Source organism: Danio rerio, chromosome 14 (genome assembly GCF_049306965.1).
Source record: "Danio rerio strain Tuebingen ecotype United States chromosome 14, GRCz12tu, whole genome shotgun sequence".
In the NCBI taxonomy this organism is placed as follows: domain Eukaryota; kingdom Metazoa; phylum Chordata; class Actinopteri; order Cypriniformes; family Danionidae; genus Danio; species Danio rerio.
Genome location: NC_133189.1, coordinates 58,435,001 through 58,454,243, shown reverse-complemented (window position 1 = coordinate 58,454,243; position 19,243 = coordinate 58,435,001). Strand labels below are relative to the sequence as shown.

Below are 19,243 nucleotides of genomic sequence, written 5' to 3'. Positions count from 1 at the left end.
GTGTGTGTGTTTTGAACTCTGACTTTAAGGGAATACTTCTGCAAATACACCCATATAACTTATTAAAAGCTTGTTGTGGTGAAATAACTGTATAGATAATAATTGTATATAAATAACTCTGCTAACGCTTTACTGATTTAGAGGCTAGTTTAGTTTTTAATACACTAAATTTTGTACTGTGATGCCTTTTATTTTAAACAATTTCTTCTAAATTGTAAAGTTAGGAGCTAATTTTAGCATTAAGACTGGAGTAATGATGCTGGAAACAATATTTTATTTAAAAAGTACTGTTTCAAAATAGAACTGCTTGATTTATCAAAAAAAGATGGCATTCTCGATTTGACCCACCCATATGATCTTAATTCAGCTTTTTTACGATCCAGCCATTTATATTATCAAGGTCAGGAGAGAAGAGTGAAGGCGGTCGCACAAGTCTTCACATTGTTGCTCAGCAATATGGACACCTCCAAATGGTGTTAAAAGTGTCACATACTGTATTAATAGTTCACTCAATTCATATTTTATTCATATTTTAATTTCAATTATTATTTTAATTCTTAATGTAATGACGGGTTTAAATGATCATATCGCATTTTGGAGTTATGATAACAATAAATATTTTATGTTTTTTTTCTTTTATAGCAAACATAGTGTTGTGCATGAAAATAAATGTTTACTGGGTCAGTATAACTACTCTAGCCTATATAATGTTGAATATAATGCATGAGGGAATCTGATAATGGCAAATGACTCATTTTACTAGTGACAAAATGGTCTAATAATGTTGTCAATGACACAGTAATGTTGTCTCAAACACAATAATGAATTTTACTTTACTGTGCAATTATGAGCAGGACATTTTTAAAGTTTGTTTATTTGAAGTCCACAATTCAAAGTCTAAACTAAGTTTAGCATTTTAACCAATAGTAGACCTACACATAGGACTAATGTTATTATTGTTGTTATATCATGAGTTTGAGAATTAACAGTAATAATAGCATACTTTATATTACTCTTTATTTTACATCTGCAGAATCCTGAGAAAATCGTGATTCTCATTTTGCTCTATTTCAAATTTCAGAATGTTTTTTTTACTGTAGTCGTTTAAAGGTAAATGCAGTTTCTGTGTGTAAAAGAGACGCATTCATTATACAAAACAGCAAAAATCTATCTGACCTGAATGTTTTGTTTTGAACAGAAGTGTGTTTGAATCATTAATGTAAATTTAAAGCGTATAATAATATGCACATCTTATGTAAAACAGGAATTAACTCCATCGTGGCGATCGCCTCATATACTGGATACAACCAGGAGGATTCTGTGATCATGAACCGCTCGGCTGTGGACCGCGGGTTCTTCAGGTACGCTAGAGTTTAATGTGTGAGTTTAATATTAAACCAATGCTAAAAATGCTGCTTTTTTACATGAAACTGTGTGTGTGTGTGTGTGTGTTCTCAGGTCTGTGTTCTACCGCTCGTACAAGGAGCAGGAGTCTAAGAAAGGGTTTGACCAGGAAGAAATCTTTGAGAAACCTACGCGAGAGACCTGTCAAGGTGCAGATCCAGTTTATTTGCTGTATATGGATATTTTAAAATACTTTTCTGCTGAAAAAGAAAAAGTGATTACTTTTTATTTAAATACAGTTGCTTATTCTTGTCCAATAAATTCATAATATCTATATTAATCAATTTAGAGAAATGTATTAATAGATTTTGCAGAATAATTTAGTTTAGCAACAAGATAATATTAATAACAGTTATCAAAACAATTGCACGTTACAATTGAACCAAAAAACTTTTTGTCTTTTATTTATTTATGTATTTATGTGTGCATTGTTTATTTTTATTGATGCATTTATTTATTTATGCATGTATTTTCTACATTTAGATTTTTTATGTGTATGCATTCATTTATTTTATTTATTTATTTATGCATTTAGTTTTTTATTTTATTAATTCATTTATTTATTTAAGCATTTAGTTTTTTATTTGTATTTTATTTATTTATGCATGTATTTTCTACATTTAGATTTTTTTTATGTGTATGCATTCATTTATTTTATTTATATATTGATGCATTTAGTTTTTTATTTGTATTTATTTATTAATGCATTTAGTTTTTTATTTGTATTTATTTATTTATGCATTTAGGTTTTTTGTATTTATTTATTTATTTGTTCATTTAGTTTTTTATTTATGCATTTAGTTTTTCTGTATTTATTTGTTTATTTATTTATTTATGCATTTCGTTTTTTATTTGTATTTTATTTGTTTATGCATTAATTTTTATTTGCATTTATTTATTAATGCATTTAGTTTTTGTGAATTTATAAATTTATTAAGTTTTTTTTGTATTTTTTTTTTGTTTATGCATTTAGTTTTTTATTTATATGCATTTATTTATTTATTTATCTATTCATTTGATTCCTTAATATGATAGATCATATATCATAAACATAATCTTTACTTTGCTGGATTTATCTATGCTTGTGATTTATTATCGTTCATGTAGATTTGCTCCTCTACAGAATAATCCAAATCAGTCTAAATTAATAAATTTTTTCCACAAGCAATAGATGGCAATATATATGACAGAAGAACACAATATGGCAGTGTCAGATTGTTTCAGTATCGTGCAGCTCTTATATGTAGGCCAGTGTGATTTCAGTTTGAATCTCCTCCTGTAGTGAAAGCCAGGATGTGTGCTGGATCTCCAGTGTGTGTTGTTGCCTCCATCATCATCATAAAGTGTTTCCTCTGCAGGAATGAGACACGCCATCTATGATAAGCTGGATGATGACGGTCTGATTGCTCCGGGTGTGCGTGTGTCCGGTGAGGATGTGATCATCGGTAAAACTGTGACTCTGCCAGAGAACGATGATGAGCTGGACAGCACCAACCGCCGCTACACCAAGCGGGACTGCAGCACGTTCCTGCGCACCAGCGAGACCGGCATCGTGGACCAGGTCATGGTCACGCTTAATCAGGAGGGATACAAGTTCTGCAAAATCAGGGTGTGTGTTCGCTTTAAACCAACAGTGTTCATCTGCCATTTATACTGCGCTTCTTACACACTCGGCTGGGTCAAAGAGGTGTAACACTGTTGATGTATGGGTCAAAATGACAACACCTGAACAAAAAAGTACTGTTTTTTATTTTAAAGTGTTGTGACTTTCTTAAATGAACCCAAAATTAGACAAGAATTAATAATGTTTTGTGTGTGCGCCACCAGTTTTTGAGACACACAAACACACTCCAATTCACACAGGCAGACTCCAATGCACACTTTCTCACACACACTTTCCAACACACACACACCCAAGCATGCATACACACTCCTTCATTCTCTCACACACACTAAACTGTGTTTCAGACGTTTTATGTGTGTTATGTTTCTGCAGGTGCGCTCAGTTCGTATTCCACAGATCGGGGATAAGTTTGCCAGTCGACACGGACAGAAGGGAACCTGCGGGATCCAGTACAGACAAGAGGTGCGAGCACTTTTTTATTTATTTATTTATTTTGTGCATTTTATGCTTTTTTCAATTGATTTAATTTTTGTATTTATTTTTATTTTCTATTATTTTGGATTTTTAATTTTTTTATTTTATTTCTATTCTATATTATTCTAAGGGATAGTTCACCCAAAAAGTTTAATTCAATCACCATTAACTGATCATCAAGTGAATCCAAACCTTTATTAGAAGATATTTTGAAGAATGTTCCAATAGGATGTAGCTATTGTGTCTGATGAATACTGTAGTGTTTATTGTGTGTGACTGTCTGTGTATGAGTGTGAGGGACAGACTGTTTTTTTTATTTTTATTTGTATTAATTTGGTTTTACTTTATTTAACTAGCTTTTATGTTTATTTTATTTAACATATTTTGTTTAAATATTTTTTATTTTATTTCACTTTACTAATGTTTTATTGTTTTTGTTTTAATTGGTTTAATTTTATTTATTAACATTTATTTATTCTATTTTTATTTATTTTATTCCACTTATTACTTTTATTTTTCAACATTTATTTATTTATTTATTTTATTTCAATATATATATATTTTTTTATTCCACTTATTACTTTTATTTATTAACATTTATTTATTTGAAGTTTTAAAATATTTTATTTTATTCACCTAGAAAATAAAAATCAGTGAGTGAACATGAGCTTTCCTGATGTGTTAATGCAGCTGTTTCAAAGATCAGGATAATTGAAGATTTGAGACTTTAATCTTATAATCTGAAAGAATTTAGACTTTAATCTTACAGCGTGACCATGGCATTACTCTGCATTCATGCTAATAAGTTTTAGGATCACAACAGACCAGGCTTGACCAATCAGAGCAGAGTAGGAGAGAAAAGAGCAGATTCTGCAGTGGCCTTGTGTGTGTGTGTGTGTGTGTGTCTCTGTGTGTCTCTGTGTGTCTCTGTGTGTCTCTGTGTGTCTCTGTGTGTCTCTGTGTGTCTCTGTGTGTGTCTGTGTGTGTGTGTGTGTGTGAGTGAGTGTGTGAGTGAGTGTGTGAGATCAGTGTTTAGACTGGCCTGCAGCTATAGCTCTTGTTTTTCCAGCTCCTGCTGATAGCGAAGACTCAGATGAGCTGTGTGTGTGTTTCTGTCTGCTCTTCACTGTGAATCCTCCTCTCTCTCTCTCTCTTCAGGATATGCCGTTCACCTGTGAGGGAATCACTCCAGATATCATCATCAATCCTCACGCCATCCCATCCAGAATGACAGTCGGCCATTTGATCGAGTGTCTGCAGGGGAAGGTACAGCACGCTACTGACATCTATGCTGGCGACACATGCTTATTCTGGAAAACACAAGTTCACTACATGCCCCTTAATAATTCATCCATGCACAAATCATTGTGTTCAATCACAGTGTTAAGTTTTCTGAATGTATATCTTCATCATTACTCAACATTAATAGTAGTCTGTGTTAGACGTGTTATGGCTTCTCTATGTTGCTGTTCTCTGGTGATTTCTTTCATTTGTAAGTTGTTGTTTTTTTCTAAAAGCCTCTGCTAAATGAATAAATGTAATGTAAATGTGCTGTCGTGTTCAGGTGTCTGCTAATAAAGGAGAGATCGGTGACGCCACGCCATTTAATGATGCTGTCAATGTGCAGAAGGTCTCCAACCTGCTGTCTGAATACGGCTATCATCTCAGAGGAAATGAGGTCACCTGCTTACATTAACATAATTAACATTAACTTAAAGATTACGCTTGAGCTTTGATCATGTTAATAGATTATGTTGAAACTTTGACCATATTAATAAAGATTGTGTTGCAGTTATGACTATTTTAATAAAATGGTTAAAATTATGATCATGTGTGCATGTGTGATGAAGGTGTTTATTCCTGCAGGTTCTGTATAACGGCTTCACGGGTCGTAAACTGACGTCTCAGATCTTCGTCGGACCCACATATTACCAGCGTCTGAAGCACATGGTGGACGATAAGATCCACTCCAGAGCCCGCGGGCCGGTGCAGATCCTCAACAGACAGCCCATGGAGGGGCGATCACGGTCAGTTCTGCACTGGCCTGGCCCTTTATTTTATTTCATTTATTAACAATTATTTATTTATAAAAAAAAATATTTTTACATTTTTATTTTTAACTTTAATATTTTATTTAAATTTATTATTATTATTTTATTTTATTGTTATTTTTAATTAACATAATTTTTTATTTAAACAATTTTTTTTATTTTATTAACATTTATTATTATTTTATTTTATCAACATTTGTTTATTTAAAAAAAGACTTTTTTTCCAATTTTATTTATTTTTATTTATATTTTATTGGTGTTTATTTCATTTATTAACATTATTTTTAATTAAACAATATTTTTTATTTTTAACATTTATTTTAACATTTCTTTATTTTAAAAAGATTTATTAAAATTTACTTTATTTTTTAAAATCTATTATTTATATTTTATTTGTTTTTATTTTATTTATTAACATATTATTTATTTTTTAATAAATAATATATTTTTTATTTATAACATTTATTTTATTATATTTTATTTGTTTTTATTTTATTTATTAACATTTTATTTATTTTTAATTAAATAATATTATTTTAAATTTTTTATTTTTTTATTATTTAATTTAATATAACATTTATTTATTTAATAAAATATTAATTTAAAATTTTTATTTCACTTTTTTATTTCCTTAACATTTTTTATAAATTTTATTTGTTTTATTTAACAATATTTTTTATTTTAACATTTTTATTTTATTCAGCTAAAAATCAGTGCTGTGTGTGAATTTGAGCTTTCCTGGTGTGTGTAATGCAGCTGTTTGTGAAGGCAAAAGATCTGCAAAGTTTCAAAGATCAGAAAATTTGAAGATTTGAGACTTTAATCTTATAATCTAAAAGAATTTAGTCTTTAATCTTACAGCGTGACCATGGCTTTACTAATGGCTTTACCATGGCATGTATTAATGCTAATAAGTGTAGGGATTTAACGAATCACAACAGACTGGGTTCTGCAGATTCTGTAGTGGCTTCATGAGAAAATGACAGTTTGTGTGCGTGTGTGTGTGTGTGTGCGTGTGTTTGTGCAGTGACGGCGGTCTGCGTTTTGGAGAGATGGAGCGTGATTGTCAGATCGCTCACGGAGCTGCTCAGTTCCTGAAGGAGCGTCTGTTCGAGGCCTCGGACCCATATCAGGTGCACGTGTGTAACCTGTGTGGACTCATGGCCATCGCTAACACACGCACACACACCTACGAGTGCAGAGGCTGCCGCAACAAAACACAGGTGAGCGCACTATTTCAGAACTGGTCACAATGGAGTGAGTTTTTCCTTTAAACAAGCAAAATAATCTGACTATGGGGGAAGCAGAATAATGTAGTGTTTGCTTTATCATACGATTATTTTACTCACCCCAATTGGAGTTTATTTTGATGTACATAAAATACAAAATTATTAATACTAAAAATATAAATGTTAAATAATATGAACAAAATAAAATACAAAATAATTGAATAAATACAAATATTAAGTAATATAAATGAATACACATTAAATAATATTAATACAATAAATACAAATATCAAATACAAATAACATAAAATACAAAATAATAAAATAAATACAAATATTAAATAGTTTAAATAAAATAAAATGCAAAATAAATACAATTAAATATTAAATAATATAAATAAAATGAATACAAATATTAAATTTAAATAAAATAAAATGCAAAATAAAAAAATTTAATATTAAATAATATAAATAAAAATACATACAAATATTAAGTAATATAAATGAAATAAAATACAAAATAAATAAGTACAAATATTAAATATAAATAATATAAAATGCTAAATAAATACAAATATCAAGTAATATAAATTAAAATAAATACATATATTAAATAATATAAATAAAATACAAAATAATTTAATAAACTCAAGTAATAAAATAAATAAAAAATAAATTCAAATATTAAATAATATAAATAAAATAAACAATAAAACTAAAATTAATGCAAATATTAAATATAAATAAATACATACAAATATTAAATCATATAAAAAACATACAAAAAAAATGTAATAAAATAAATAATAAAATAAAATAATCATTAAAATAAAAACATTAAATGATATAAATAAATAATAGAATAATTGTTAAGCTCATGAAGCTGTGAGGTGTTCTCCTGCTGCTGTAATGGTGTCATTGTTGTCCTGCAGATCTCTCTGGTGCGGATGCCGTACGCCTGTAAACTGCTGTTCCAGGAGCTGATGTCCATGAGCATCGCCCCGCGCATGATGACCAGCTGAGCACACACACTCACACGGGGCGCTTCACGGCTTATTGTTTTACTTGTCGTCATTATTGTAGAACAGATGTTTCGGCTGTTCAACACAAAATAAAGCAACTTTTTTTTCTAATAAGACATTGTTCAATCATCAATATCTGACAGCAGAGTTCTCCCACACAGACGACGACACGCAAACTTGACATCTTTATTCAGGAGTGATGTACACATATCAACGCATCAGATGCTCACAGCTCTAAAACGACACTCAATTTAGGAAACGAGTCTTTATAAACGAGATCTTAGTTCTTAAAACATGTCAAGAATTTAAAGATTTACTCTAAATACAATCGAAAACTCTAAATCAAATATAAAAGGTTTCCCCCCATTCACATCATTCTATATTTCATATTTAACATTTTTATTTTGTTCAGTTTTTAACAGAACTTTCAATAGAATTACTTGGTGTAAGTGTAAAGTTTAAATGTGGTAGTAGTATATAAAACATTTACCCTTTAAGGATTTAAAGAACAGCATCTAAACATTAGAGATACAGCTGATGCTTCAGGAAGTTGTTCAGCACCATAGACAACATCAGCTGAAAGAAAAAAAACGTGTGTGTGTGTGTGTGTGTGTGTGTGTGTGTGTGTGTGTGTAAGAGAAGCAAAGCCTGCATCTGATAAGTGTTCAGCTGAGATAAATGTGATGATGTTCCCTATGAAGTGTACAGGGAGACGTGTGTTTACTGCTGTGTCTGGGAGAGTCCGTCTGATGTTGGTGTTTTTCAGAGCGTCCTGCGGGCAGATGCAGGAGGTAGAGAAATACAGCATGAACTCAGCACTGCTCCTGGAGTAAAGTGTCCGTGTGCTGGTGTTGTTGGCGTGAGTTCAGTGTGTGTGTGTGTGTGTGTGTGTGTGTGTGTGTGTGTGTGTGTGTGTGTGTGTGTGTGTGTGTGTGTGTGTGTGTGTGTTCAGTGCTTCGTCCTGTGTGTCCTCTTACAGCTCGCTGTCCTTCACTGCAAACACACAAAACAAGGAGACAGTGTGTTTAGTTTCAGTGCTTGAGTGTATGCTTGTGTTGCTTTCAGAATAATGGATCAGGTCCTGCTTTACATGAAGTGGCTGTGTCTGCTGGACACTTGCAGCAGAAATAGAAGTGCAGCACACTCATTGTGTTGATGTTGTCTAGCTCGACACTGCTGCTGCTGCTGTGGGGCAGGTGGGATGTGTGCAGTAGGGATGTTGTTTTTCAGTGGAAAGCATCAGCGTGGATATTCTGCATGTTCTCTGGAAGCTCTTGTGTCGTGGTGTTTGGGTTCCGTAACGCTTTTAGATTTTCCCAGAATCAATCCATCAATCTGATCTGGGCTGGAATGCTGGAGCGTGACTGAAGAGGAGCAGTCCAATGACGGATTGAGGCTCAGGATCTGCTGTTTTTACAGTGAACTGGAGCAGTGCATGATGGGACACGTCTGACATGTCAAAATCAGTCCTGGAGCGTGAAGCGAGGAGTACTGATGAACTCCCGTCACTCACTGATTACTAATTACACAACTGAAGGTGGACGTAGTGATACAATCTGTTAATTACACATTTATTCTGACGTAATCTGACTACTTTTGGATTACATTTGGATTACTTTTTTTACACCTTTATGGTGATGTAATCGGACTACTTTTGGATTACATTTACATTACACACCTTTACTGATGTAGTCAGACTACATTTGGATTACATTTAGATTACTTTTATTACACATTTATTGTAATGTACTCTGACTACGTTTGGATTACATTTAGGTTACCTTTCTTACACATTTATTGTGATGTAATCGGACTATCTTTAGATTGCATTAGGATGACTTTTTTTTTATACATTTATGGTTATGTAATCTGACTACATTTGGATTACATTTAGATTACTTTTCTTACACATTTATTGTGACGTAATTGGACCACTTTTGGGTTCCATTTAGATTACTTTTGATAGATATTCATGATGATGTGTTCAGGCTACTTTAGGATTACATTTAGATTACATTTACTGAACATTTATTCTGATGTAATCCGACTACTTTTGGATTACATTTATTACACATTTATGCTGATGTTTGTGTTGTGAGAATTTGCAGAACGTTAATTGACGAACCGATGAGGATCTTTTCTTAATTTGCTGTGTTTTTCGTAATTGCATGTCCTTTTTAAATTGCAGCTCGTTTTTTTTCTTTCCACCATATAAATGACATAATCCAGACGATGTGTAATCCGCCATGGTCACGCTGTGACTGTGTCTCCGTAGTTCACTCACCCATCTGGACAGGAATATCACTGATGGATTCCACCACATGTATGGAGCCCACGGCGGACGCTTCGCCCTGTGTGTTGCTGGCGTGGCACTCGTAGGATCCGTCCTCAGCTTTAGTGAGCGGTGAGATCTGTGACCAGAGCAGAAGTGTTCACTAAACACCCTCAGTTTGTTGTGTTTTACAGGAAATCACTCTCGTAACAAGTTACTTCAACAAAGTATTATTACAATTGTATTTAAATGACTTTAATTATCTCGTCTGAAAGTAACAGTGGAGTAATTTAACTACTCCTCTAAATACCAGTCTGCATACATCTCAGTGCATAGATCTGACTACTTCAGATTACATTTGGATTACTTTTATTACACATTTATGGTGATGTACTCTGACTACTATGGATTACATTTAAATGAATTGTTACACATTTATGATTAGGTAATCTGACTACTTTTGGATTACATTCAGATTACTTTTCTTACACATTGATGGTTATGTAAGCAAATTACATTTAGATTGCTTCTGTTACATACTTGTGGTAATGTAATCCACAAAAAAGTAGTCAGATTACATTTGAAACATTTAGGGTGATGTAGTCCAACTACTTTTGAATTACATTACTTTTGTTACAGATTTATGGTGATGTAATCTGACTACTTTTGGATTACATTTATTACACATTTATTATGCTGGGTCATTAAAAGCTGCACTGAAGCTGTAGTTTAAAAGTTAATTTCACTATATAGTGTAAACTCCTACTCCTGTTTTCCTCAAAAAACCTGCATCAAGACTGAAAGAAATGACCATGTTGGATGCGGAGGAGAGTAAATGATGAGTAAATGTTTATTCCCATAGTAAACTAATGCTGGAACTCACCAGAACCCATCCGGTGACTTGGTGTTTCTCGGGGCCGCCGCGGGTCTGCACCGCCAGATTATCTTTATCTCCGGGCAGAGGAACAGGCTTTTCTGAGCCTCCCGAGACCTGCGGATCACACAGAACACACACACAGCCTATGAAGATGTACATTTGTATTAATTTCACAGTGAATTTTGGTGAATTTAACTCTCCTGTTAATTATTAGATCAATGTTTTGTGTCTGCTAGTTTAGCAGTCATGTAAAAATCAGCATAATGCACATCCAGCCAGCGGTTATTCAGAATAAAGCCTTCAGTCATCAACAACAGCTGCTGATTAACCTGTCAGAATACATGAGTGAGGTGATGTTCATCTCATTCACTGTCAGCATCTAAACTCTCTGAGCTGTATTTATTAAAATATGTCAAATAAACACAAGCATTTATTCCAAATGTGTGTTGAAATGTATTAGAATCTAGTGGTTTGAGGAGCAGTGGAGCAATATAAACATCTGAGACGGTCATTAACCGCACTCCAGCATTGGTTTGTTTTGATTGCTTAAACTCTGACTCTGTGGAATTCTGGGTAATACCCACACACACACACACACACACATCCCTCATGTCTCCAGACGTTCTGCAGGATATAATTCAGTTTCCTGCATTTCTGAAGCATAACTAACCCGATTATGATCCTAAAATAGAGCCAGTGTGACCTCTGCTTTAATAACTCCTGCACACACAGAGGAACACTCCATCTGAAGGCGGATGTTTCCCAGGCTCTGAGGACTTCCCAGAATTCACTGATGTGTGAGTGTGTGTGGATGCAGGAATGTGTGTGACGACAGGCCTGATCCAGAGTTTCCTTCTGTGTTTGTGCTGCTATTGTTTGTGCTGTTATTCACAGAACGGCACGTCCAGAACACACACATCCTTCCTTTACATAGGAGAACAGTAGAGTTTGTGTGATTTATGAATGTGTGCATGATGTATGCATGTTCATGATGCATGCATGTGATCAATACATATGTGTGTGTGTTAGATATGCATGTGTGATGTCTATGATGTATGACCTTCCTCCAGGTGAGCACAGGTGTGGGGACCCCAATGGCTTCACAGCTGAGGAACACCTGAGATCCAGTGATGTTCCACACCTCTCCTGGAGGAGTCACGATCTCCGGCCCTTCACACACACACGCACACACACAGGGAAATAAAAACGTCATTAATATATAAAGATGTATTACATTGAGTATCAAACACTGAAGTCTACATTCATTCCAATACACTGAAGCTTCTCTTCAATTGATTAAAGAGCGGCATAATGAAGCATTAAAGCAGATGAAAAAGCCTCATAAATCATCATCATCATCATCATATGGTGCCTTTGAGGAACAGATTAAAAATTAACCATAACAAGAATGGAGTCCGACAAATGAATCGTTTAAAAGTATTTAATGAGTCGATTCAGTAAAAGATCCGATTCCAGCGAGCGGTTTGATTCAGACTCGTGAACATGCTCAGGTGAATTTGACGGACATTTCTTCACACAAATCAACCGCGAGGCTTTAAAATACTTCCGATAACATTCAAATCGCTCACATTATGAGTAACGCTATTTATGTTTAGATTTGGAGACTGTCTTCAAGATATTCTTCAGAAAGCTGGGAGTAAACCAGAACATGAGGTGAGTAAACAGCGGGGTTTTTAGTGAAGGTTTTTCTGAATACAATATACTATAGAACACAAATAATACTCCAATATATTCATGAATTATGAAATTGACTTTTTTGGCGTAATATAACTTGTCAGTCGCGGCATTTGACGATTAAATATTGTTAATATCCTTCACCTGCATTTCGAGTCATTAGCGATACCACCAGAGTCGCGCGGGAGCGCAATTATACGCCCCCTACTGTCTGCACGGTCAACTACACTAACATTAACGCTTTATTAATGTCAGAAAATCTGTATTGATCGTTCTGTACTGGGCAGATGGACTCCCTTTGGTGCTGTTTTAGCGCTATTGTCTTCCATTATAATCACATTTATTGATTGGAAAGTCATGACAGCAGATCATCCTGCATTACTGACTGCTGCTGGTTTCCCCTGTTGGGATTGAGAGGGATGATCTGTCATTGTACTGTTTGTGTTGTGCATTGTTGAAATGTTTTTTAAAAAAATCAAAGCATTTTCCCAAAATGTGTTAAAATAAGGTTTCAGCAAACCTCATTCCATTTGCTGAAATGCAGAGAACGATGAGGCCAAATGTAGACTCAAAATCAGCCCAGAGTGGAGGAAAATGACCCAGCAGCACACAGGGACGGGTTAATAGCAGGGTATTCTGATGCTGAGTTGCTTTGAATTAAAGTTAAATAAATGACTGTTTAATGACTAATTATAAAGACAACATTATGAAGGAGTTTCTTATGTGCTCAACTTCTCTAGTATCTGATTGACACTATTAACGCTGTAAATAAGTATATATGTTTTAAAAAGGTTGACTTTGGCTGTGGTTACTGCACCGTGTGTAGTGAAACGCAGGTATAAGTGTGTAGTGTGCACCTGTTCTGTCATGTCATGTGTGTTTTAGCTGTGTTATCATTGTGCAGGAACCTCAGTGTCTCTCTCCGTGGCGTGTCTGAACACTGTTTCTGAATTACACACAGGTTGACTGATTCCTCCGCAGTCTCTGTGTGTGTGTGTGTGTGTGTGTTTTGTTAAAGGAGACAGAGCTGTTTGATCAGCTGATCTCTCCTTTCAGAGCTGGAATGAATCTCAGGCATGTCTGTTCACGGAGATCCTGCAGCCAGTGTAAAAACACTGAGGAACACAAACATGCATGCATACTAGGGTTGTCACGATACTATACTTTTAGGCCATGATACTATAGCAGCTGAAGTATCACGATAGCTGTTCTTAAACTACAGAGGCACCGCCAGGATTTTGGAGCCATAGTGTCGAGATACTCACGGATGCACAAAATACCGACAGCTATATCATTATCGGCCGATAAATGCTATTTTTAAGATTATCATTATGGATCTGATGTCAAAATTAATATCTTATCTTATGATATCTTAAAGCTGATAAATTAGGTAATTGTACAGACCTGTCTGCCTCGCACTTGCATGGGCAGAACCTGTTCAGACTTGTCCAGTGCACTATAATGAAGCTCTCCTCACATTGTTTATTCCTTCAAAGTCCGTCCTTGATGTGGTATTGACATTAATAACTCAGTAAGTGACCATGTTCCTCTTCATTGTACACATGTTTGATGGAGTGTCATTGTGTATTTTGGTTTAAATATTACATGTGTAAACACAGCAGAGATGCACACGTGCTAAACAACTCACTGGGTTGTTTGTAATCTAATATTATTATTTGTTCTTATCAACACGTTGCTTGCCATGTGTTGTTGATGTAGATTGTATTCAGTTTGATCAGCATATTTAAATCCTTCGCTCAGTGTATGAAAATATAACATTTATAAATAAATATTTACAATTATCAGCTATAATATATCGCTATCGGCCTACAAATCTTAAGAGTAATTGGTTATCAGCCAAAAAATCCATATCGGTGCATCCCTAGCGATGCTACCATTGTACCGTTAAACTGTGCAACCCTAATGCATACACACACACACACACAGGCATGCATGCTTGATTGAAATATACGAGTAAACACGTATAACATATATAACATACAATATTATATTTGTGCATTACCAAGCCTAATCTGGAGCTAATGAAACAAAAATAAATAAATAAACACCAATATTAATTATTATATATTAAATAGTATAAAAATAAATACAAAATTATGGTGCAAAACTAAATTTATATGTAACAGAAAAATAGTAAATAAAAACAAAAAAAAGAGGAAAAATCAAGAGAAACAAAATATTTTGTTAAAATTTTGTATGTTTGATATTGTTTGATGTTCTTGTTATTTTTGCAATATTTATTTTAAGCTAAACACTAGTGTCTTGAAGAATATCTAGTCTGATATTATTTGCTGTCATCATGGCAAAGAGAAATCAGTTATTAGAGATGAGTTATTAACTCTATTATGATTAGAGTTGTGTTGGAGAAATCTGCTCTCTGTTACACAGAAACTGGTGAAAACATTAACAGGGGGGTGAATAATTCTGACTTCAACTGTATGCAAATGACAACAGTACATTATAAATAAATGTTACAATGACAATCAGATCTGTGCATTGCGATATGGATGCTGAAATGATATATATTGTGCAGCCAGAAACGCATTTCTCTGATCCTCATGGTCAGATTGTCCTGGAATGAATCCAGGAGGGAGCTTTGAGTGGCTGTGGGTGGACTGAAGATTCAACACTTTACAAATTCCTGCATGCATGCAAACAGTGAGTCTCTATGAACATTACAAACACAGCAGGGCAGGATGTCTTTGGGGCCTGTTAAACACAAATACATAAATGATCTTCAAAATGTCAAATAATGATGAACAAACCTGCATGATTGTTTAGAAATCAGGCAGTGTTGTATATCGCAGAGAGCTCAGAATGTACACAGACCTGTAAAGAAGTCTGAATTCCTCTGCATTACTGCTCTATATTCAGTGTGTTCCATTTAAACACCTACATCAAAATACAGCAGAGTGTGAGTAATGTGCGGAGTAACTTCATTAATTAGTTTCTCTGCTGATGATTTTTGGGCAGTTTGTTGCAAATATCCTTATAATAATCTATTTATTCATTAATTATTAGTTTTGCATTATTTTGGATTCAAAGTAGTTTTGATAATTTAATTTAAAGGTTAACTTTAGGGGTTAAGTTACAATAAAACTGAAGTAAAATATTACAAATTTAATAAAAAGCTTTTTAAAAACTAAATTATTTTAAAAAAAAGTAACATCTATAAAAATGCTGGGTTGTTTAAACGCAGAGATGGGTCAAATTTGGTCAAACCTATACAGTACGTCGGGTTAAATTTGGTCCTATAATTTTATTCATTCATTCATTCATTTTCTGTTTGGCTTTGTCCCTTTCTTAATCAGGGGTCGCCACAGCGGAATGAACCACCAACTTATTTAGCATATGTTTTACACAGCGATACCCTTCCAGCCACAACCCAGTAATGGGAAACACCCATACACACACACTCATACACTACGGCCAGTGTAGTTGATCAGTTCCCCTATAGCGCATGTGTTTGGACTGTGGGGGAAACCGGAGCACCCAGAGGAAACCCACACCAACATTTGGAGAACATGCAAACTCCACAAAATAAATGCCAACTGACCCAGCCAGGACTCGAACCAGAGACCTTCTTGCTGTGAGGCGATCATGCTACCCACTGCGCCACCATGACGCCTCCCTATAATTTTGAATTTAATTAATAAAAAAAAGTCTAACTATCTTTACTAGAGATATTGTAGCTCAAATTACAAAAAAAAAAACTGAGGAAGAATATAACAAATTTTCTTAAAGCCTTTTTTAATTGAAAAAAATAAAAAACTTTATAAATGCTGGGTTGCCCCCTGATAAATCGGGGATGTGGTTGAGCAAAATGTAGCAGATATTGGGTTTGTCCACTATTTGACCCAACATTGTGATTTAATCTAAAGGCTTACTGTTATAATGCAGAGAAATAAATAACAGAAAATGTGCTGCAGTTTATTACAAGGTTTTACTAACCCAGACTATATAGCACAGCAAACTATTTAAAATGTCTGTCACTTCTTCAAACTTGTTAAGTTGTTGTAAGAAAGATCGAGAGTTCATAATGCATTTCACTGGCAGAAATAAACTTATTTCTTATATAGTTATATAGTTATATAGTTATAAACTTATATAGAAATAATGCAGATCACAGAAAGCATTAATCTCAAAATAAACAAAACTGCTTTAAAACAAATAACTTACGATAACGCTTCAAGATGTAAAAATGTAGTTGATATTTTGTAGGTTGTCTTTTTTTTGCAATATTTGCTTGTTTATTTGTATTATCTCTCAATTTCCAAATGTGTTCTGTGACTAAAATATTATTTTAATAAATATATCTGTTTAATAAATTTGTTTTGTTTAAATGCACCAAAATACATATTCACTGAGAAATGGAGGAAAATATTCACTGTCAGAATAGACTTTACTCAATCATGCTGAGCACTGTACAGGGAACAGGCAATAATCTCAAAATACACTGAACAAATGATTTCTGCAAAACTGATGCAAACAATTTATATGCACTGTAACAATGCTGGGTTATTTTCAACCCAATTCTGGGTGTAATATGGACTAACCTAATAGCTGGATTAACATTTTAAATTAAATTAGGACCACATTTAACCCATACTGGGTTTAAAAACCCAGCATTTCTTCCTGGTGTGTTAACTAATACATTTTAGTAATGTTGAACTTAATTTGTTTGTTTAAATTCAACCCAAATAAATTGTTTACAACCACTTAACTTAAACAAATTAGTAAATGCAAGCAATCATCTTTGAATAGCCTATTTTTGCTGCAAAAAATGCTATTTTACGGGGTTTTTTTATTGTGTAAAACTGAAAAATTAATCTCACAATATGCAAAACTGCTATTTAATGCATATTTTACTGTGTAAAAGAAAAAAGAAAGAAAATAAATATATAAATATATCAAGAAACCCAAAACTGCTAATTTATGTATATTTTTGACAGTCAAAAGCAAAAAACTTTTATCTCAAAATACGCAAATCTGCTATTTTCCTGATATCTGTAGCTCATCAGTGCATTGACCATCCAGAGCTGCTCACCCTGCGCGCATCTGCCCGTGTTGTGCACGCGGATCTCCGGCTGTTTCTCCTGCAGCGCGCGCGCACTCGCCGCCCGGAGCGCGCAGCCGCTGTTGTAGTTCCGTCCGTCGGTTCCGCACACCGGGACTCCGCTCTTGCAGACGCAGATCCCGCTTTTGCTCTTCTTATCAGGCTTGACGCACTCGAGCCCGGATCCGCAGCGCCTGGCCGATACTCCGCGCCCGCCACAGAACTCTCCCTCCGCGGCGGCGCAGAGCTCGCAGCACCCGCAGGAGTCCCGCAGCGTCCCGGAGGAGCAGCCCTGAGCCGGCAGAGGAGCGCACTGAGTCCGGTCACAGGAGCCGCAGCCCCGGGAGAGCCGCTGCGCTGAGGCCGAGGCGAGCAGGGCGAGGACGAGAACACACAGCATGCTGACTGACTGAGTGTGTGTGTACGAGTGTGTGTTGGGTGTCCGGTGCTCGGGTGAGAAGGATTCAGACCCGCCCAGATCAGCGGAACCTCAGTCTCCAGCTCACCCAGCTGCTGTCGCTCAGGAATGCATTGTGTGTTCTGATGCGTGAGAAGGGTTTGGTTGTTGATCCTTTACAAGTCTAATGTAATCGTTTTAATCCTCATGAGCTGCTGTGTTTCTGTTCATTAATTTATTCATGTGCATTTGAATGAAATATTCCTCAACTGTTTAATGCACACACATAAATATGAATAGGGAAATTGTTTTATTACATGATGATCACATACAAATGGACACATTAATGGACAAAGCAGTGTTTCCAGCACAAACAGTCTAATTTAATGTCTCTGTGACTATAGTTTAGGTCACAATTAATGCTGTTCAATGACCTGTGCTGTTATTACGTTAGTAACTGTTCATGTGTGGTTATAAAGTGTGATCTTACTCTATATTTCTATCCACTTCCCCAAAGCTAATCTCAACTTCTACCTTCATAAATATTAATAAACTTATTAGTCTGTTGAGCTAGTAGTGTTGGTTAATGGAGCTCGGTTGAGGATCCAGACCCCCTGATCAGTGCAAACTCCAGTAGTATCTGGCTGCAGACATCCACATGCATTCTCAGACATGCAGTAAAAAAGTGTGTGTGTGTCATTATATTGTGTACATATGTGCATGTGAATATATAGTGTTTATGTGTGCAGATGTGTGCACATATTAGTGTGTGTGTGTGTGTGTGTGATTATATTGTGTGCATATGAATATATAGTGTTTATGTGTGTGTGTGTGTGTGTGTGTGTGATTTATATGGTGTACATATGTGCATGTGAATATATAGTGTGTGTGTGTGTGTGTGATTATATGGTGTACATATGTGCATGTGAATATATATAGTGTGTGTGTGTGTGATTTATATTGTGTACATATGTGCATGTGAATATATAGTGTTTATGTGTGCAGATGTGTGCACATATTAGTGTGTGTGTGTGTGATTATATTGTGTGCATATGAATATATAGTGTTTATGTGTGTGTGTGATTTATCTGGTGTACATATGTGCATGTGAATATATAGTG

The 19,243-nt window shown here is 34.7% G+C and overlaps 2 protein-coding genes across 4 annotated transcripts in view; one reads left to right on the top strand and one right to left on the bottom strand.

The window, feature by feature from the left end:
• The window catches only part of polr2b (RNA polymerase II subunit B), a 29,137-nt gene extending 21,217 nt beyond the window's left edge, over positions 1-7,920 (top strand). Inside the window, 9 exon segments of the mRNA NM_001024461.3 lie at positions 1,265-1,361; positions 1,459-1,553; positions 2,763-3,013; positions 3,401-3,490; positions 4,661-4,768; positions 5,067-5,180; positions 5,369-5,529; positions 6,581-6,776; positions 7,715-7,920. Of these exon segments, the coding sequence (NP_001019632.2) occupies positions 1,265-1,361; positions 1,459-1,553; positions 2,763-3,013; positions 3,401-3,490; positions 4,661-4,768; positions 5,067-5,180; positions 5,369-5,529; positions 6,581-6,776; positions 7,715-7,804 (1,202 nt within the window). The 3' untranslated portion in view covers positions 7,805-7,920.
• Positions 7,921-7,976: 56 nt separating this feature from the next.
• On the bottom strand, positions 7,977-18,156 carry igfbp7 (insulin-like growth factor binding protein 7). Of its 3 annotated transcripts, NM_212924.3 has the most exon segments (6): positions 7,977-8,688; positions 8,753-8,797; positions 10,089-10,215; positions 10,960-11,067; positions 12,014-12,123; positions 17,717-18,145. In NM_212924.3, coding segments are annotated over 5 exon segments (774 nt in total). In that variant the 5' UTR covers positions 18,126-18,145; the 3' UTR covers positions 7,977-8,688; positions 8,753-8,777.
• Between the last annotated feature and the right edge of the window lie 1,087 nt (positions 18,157-19,243).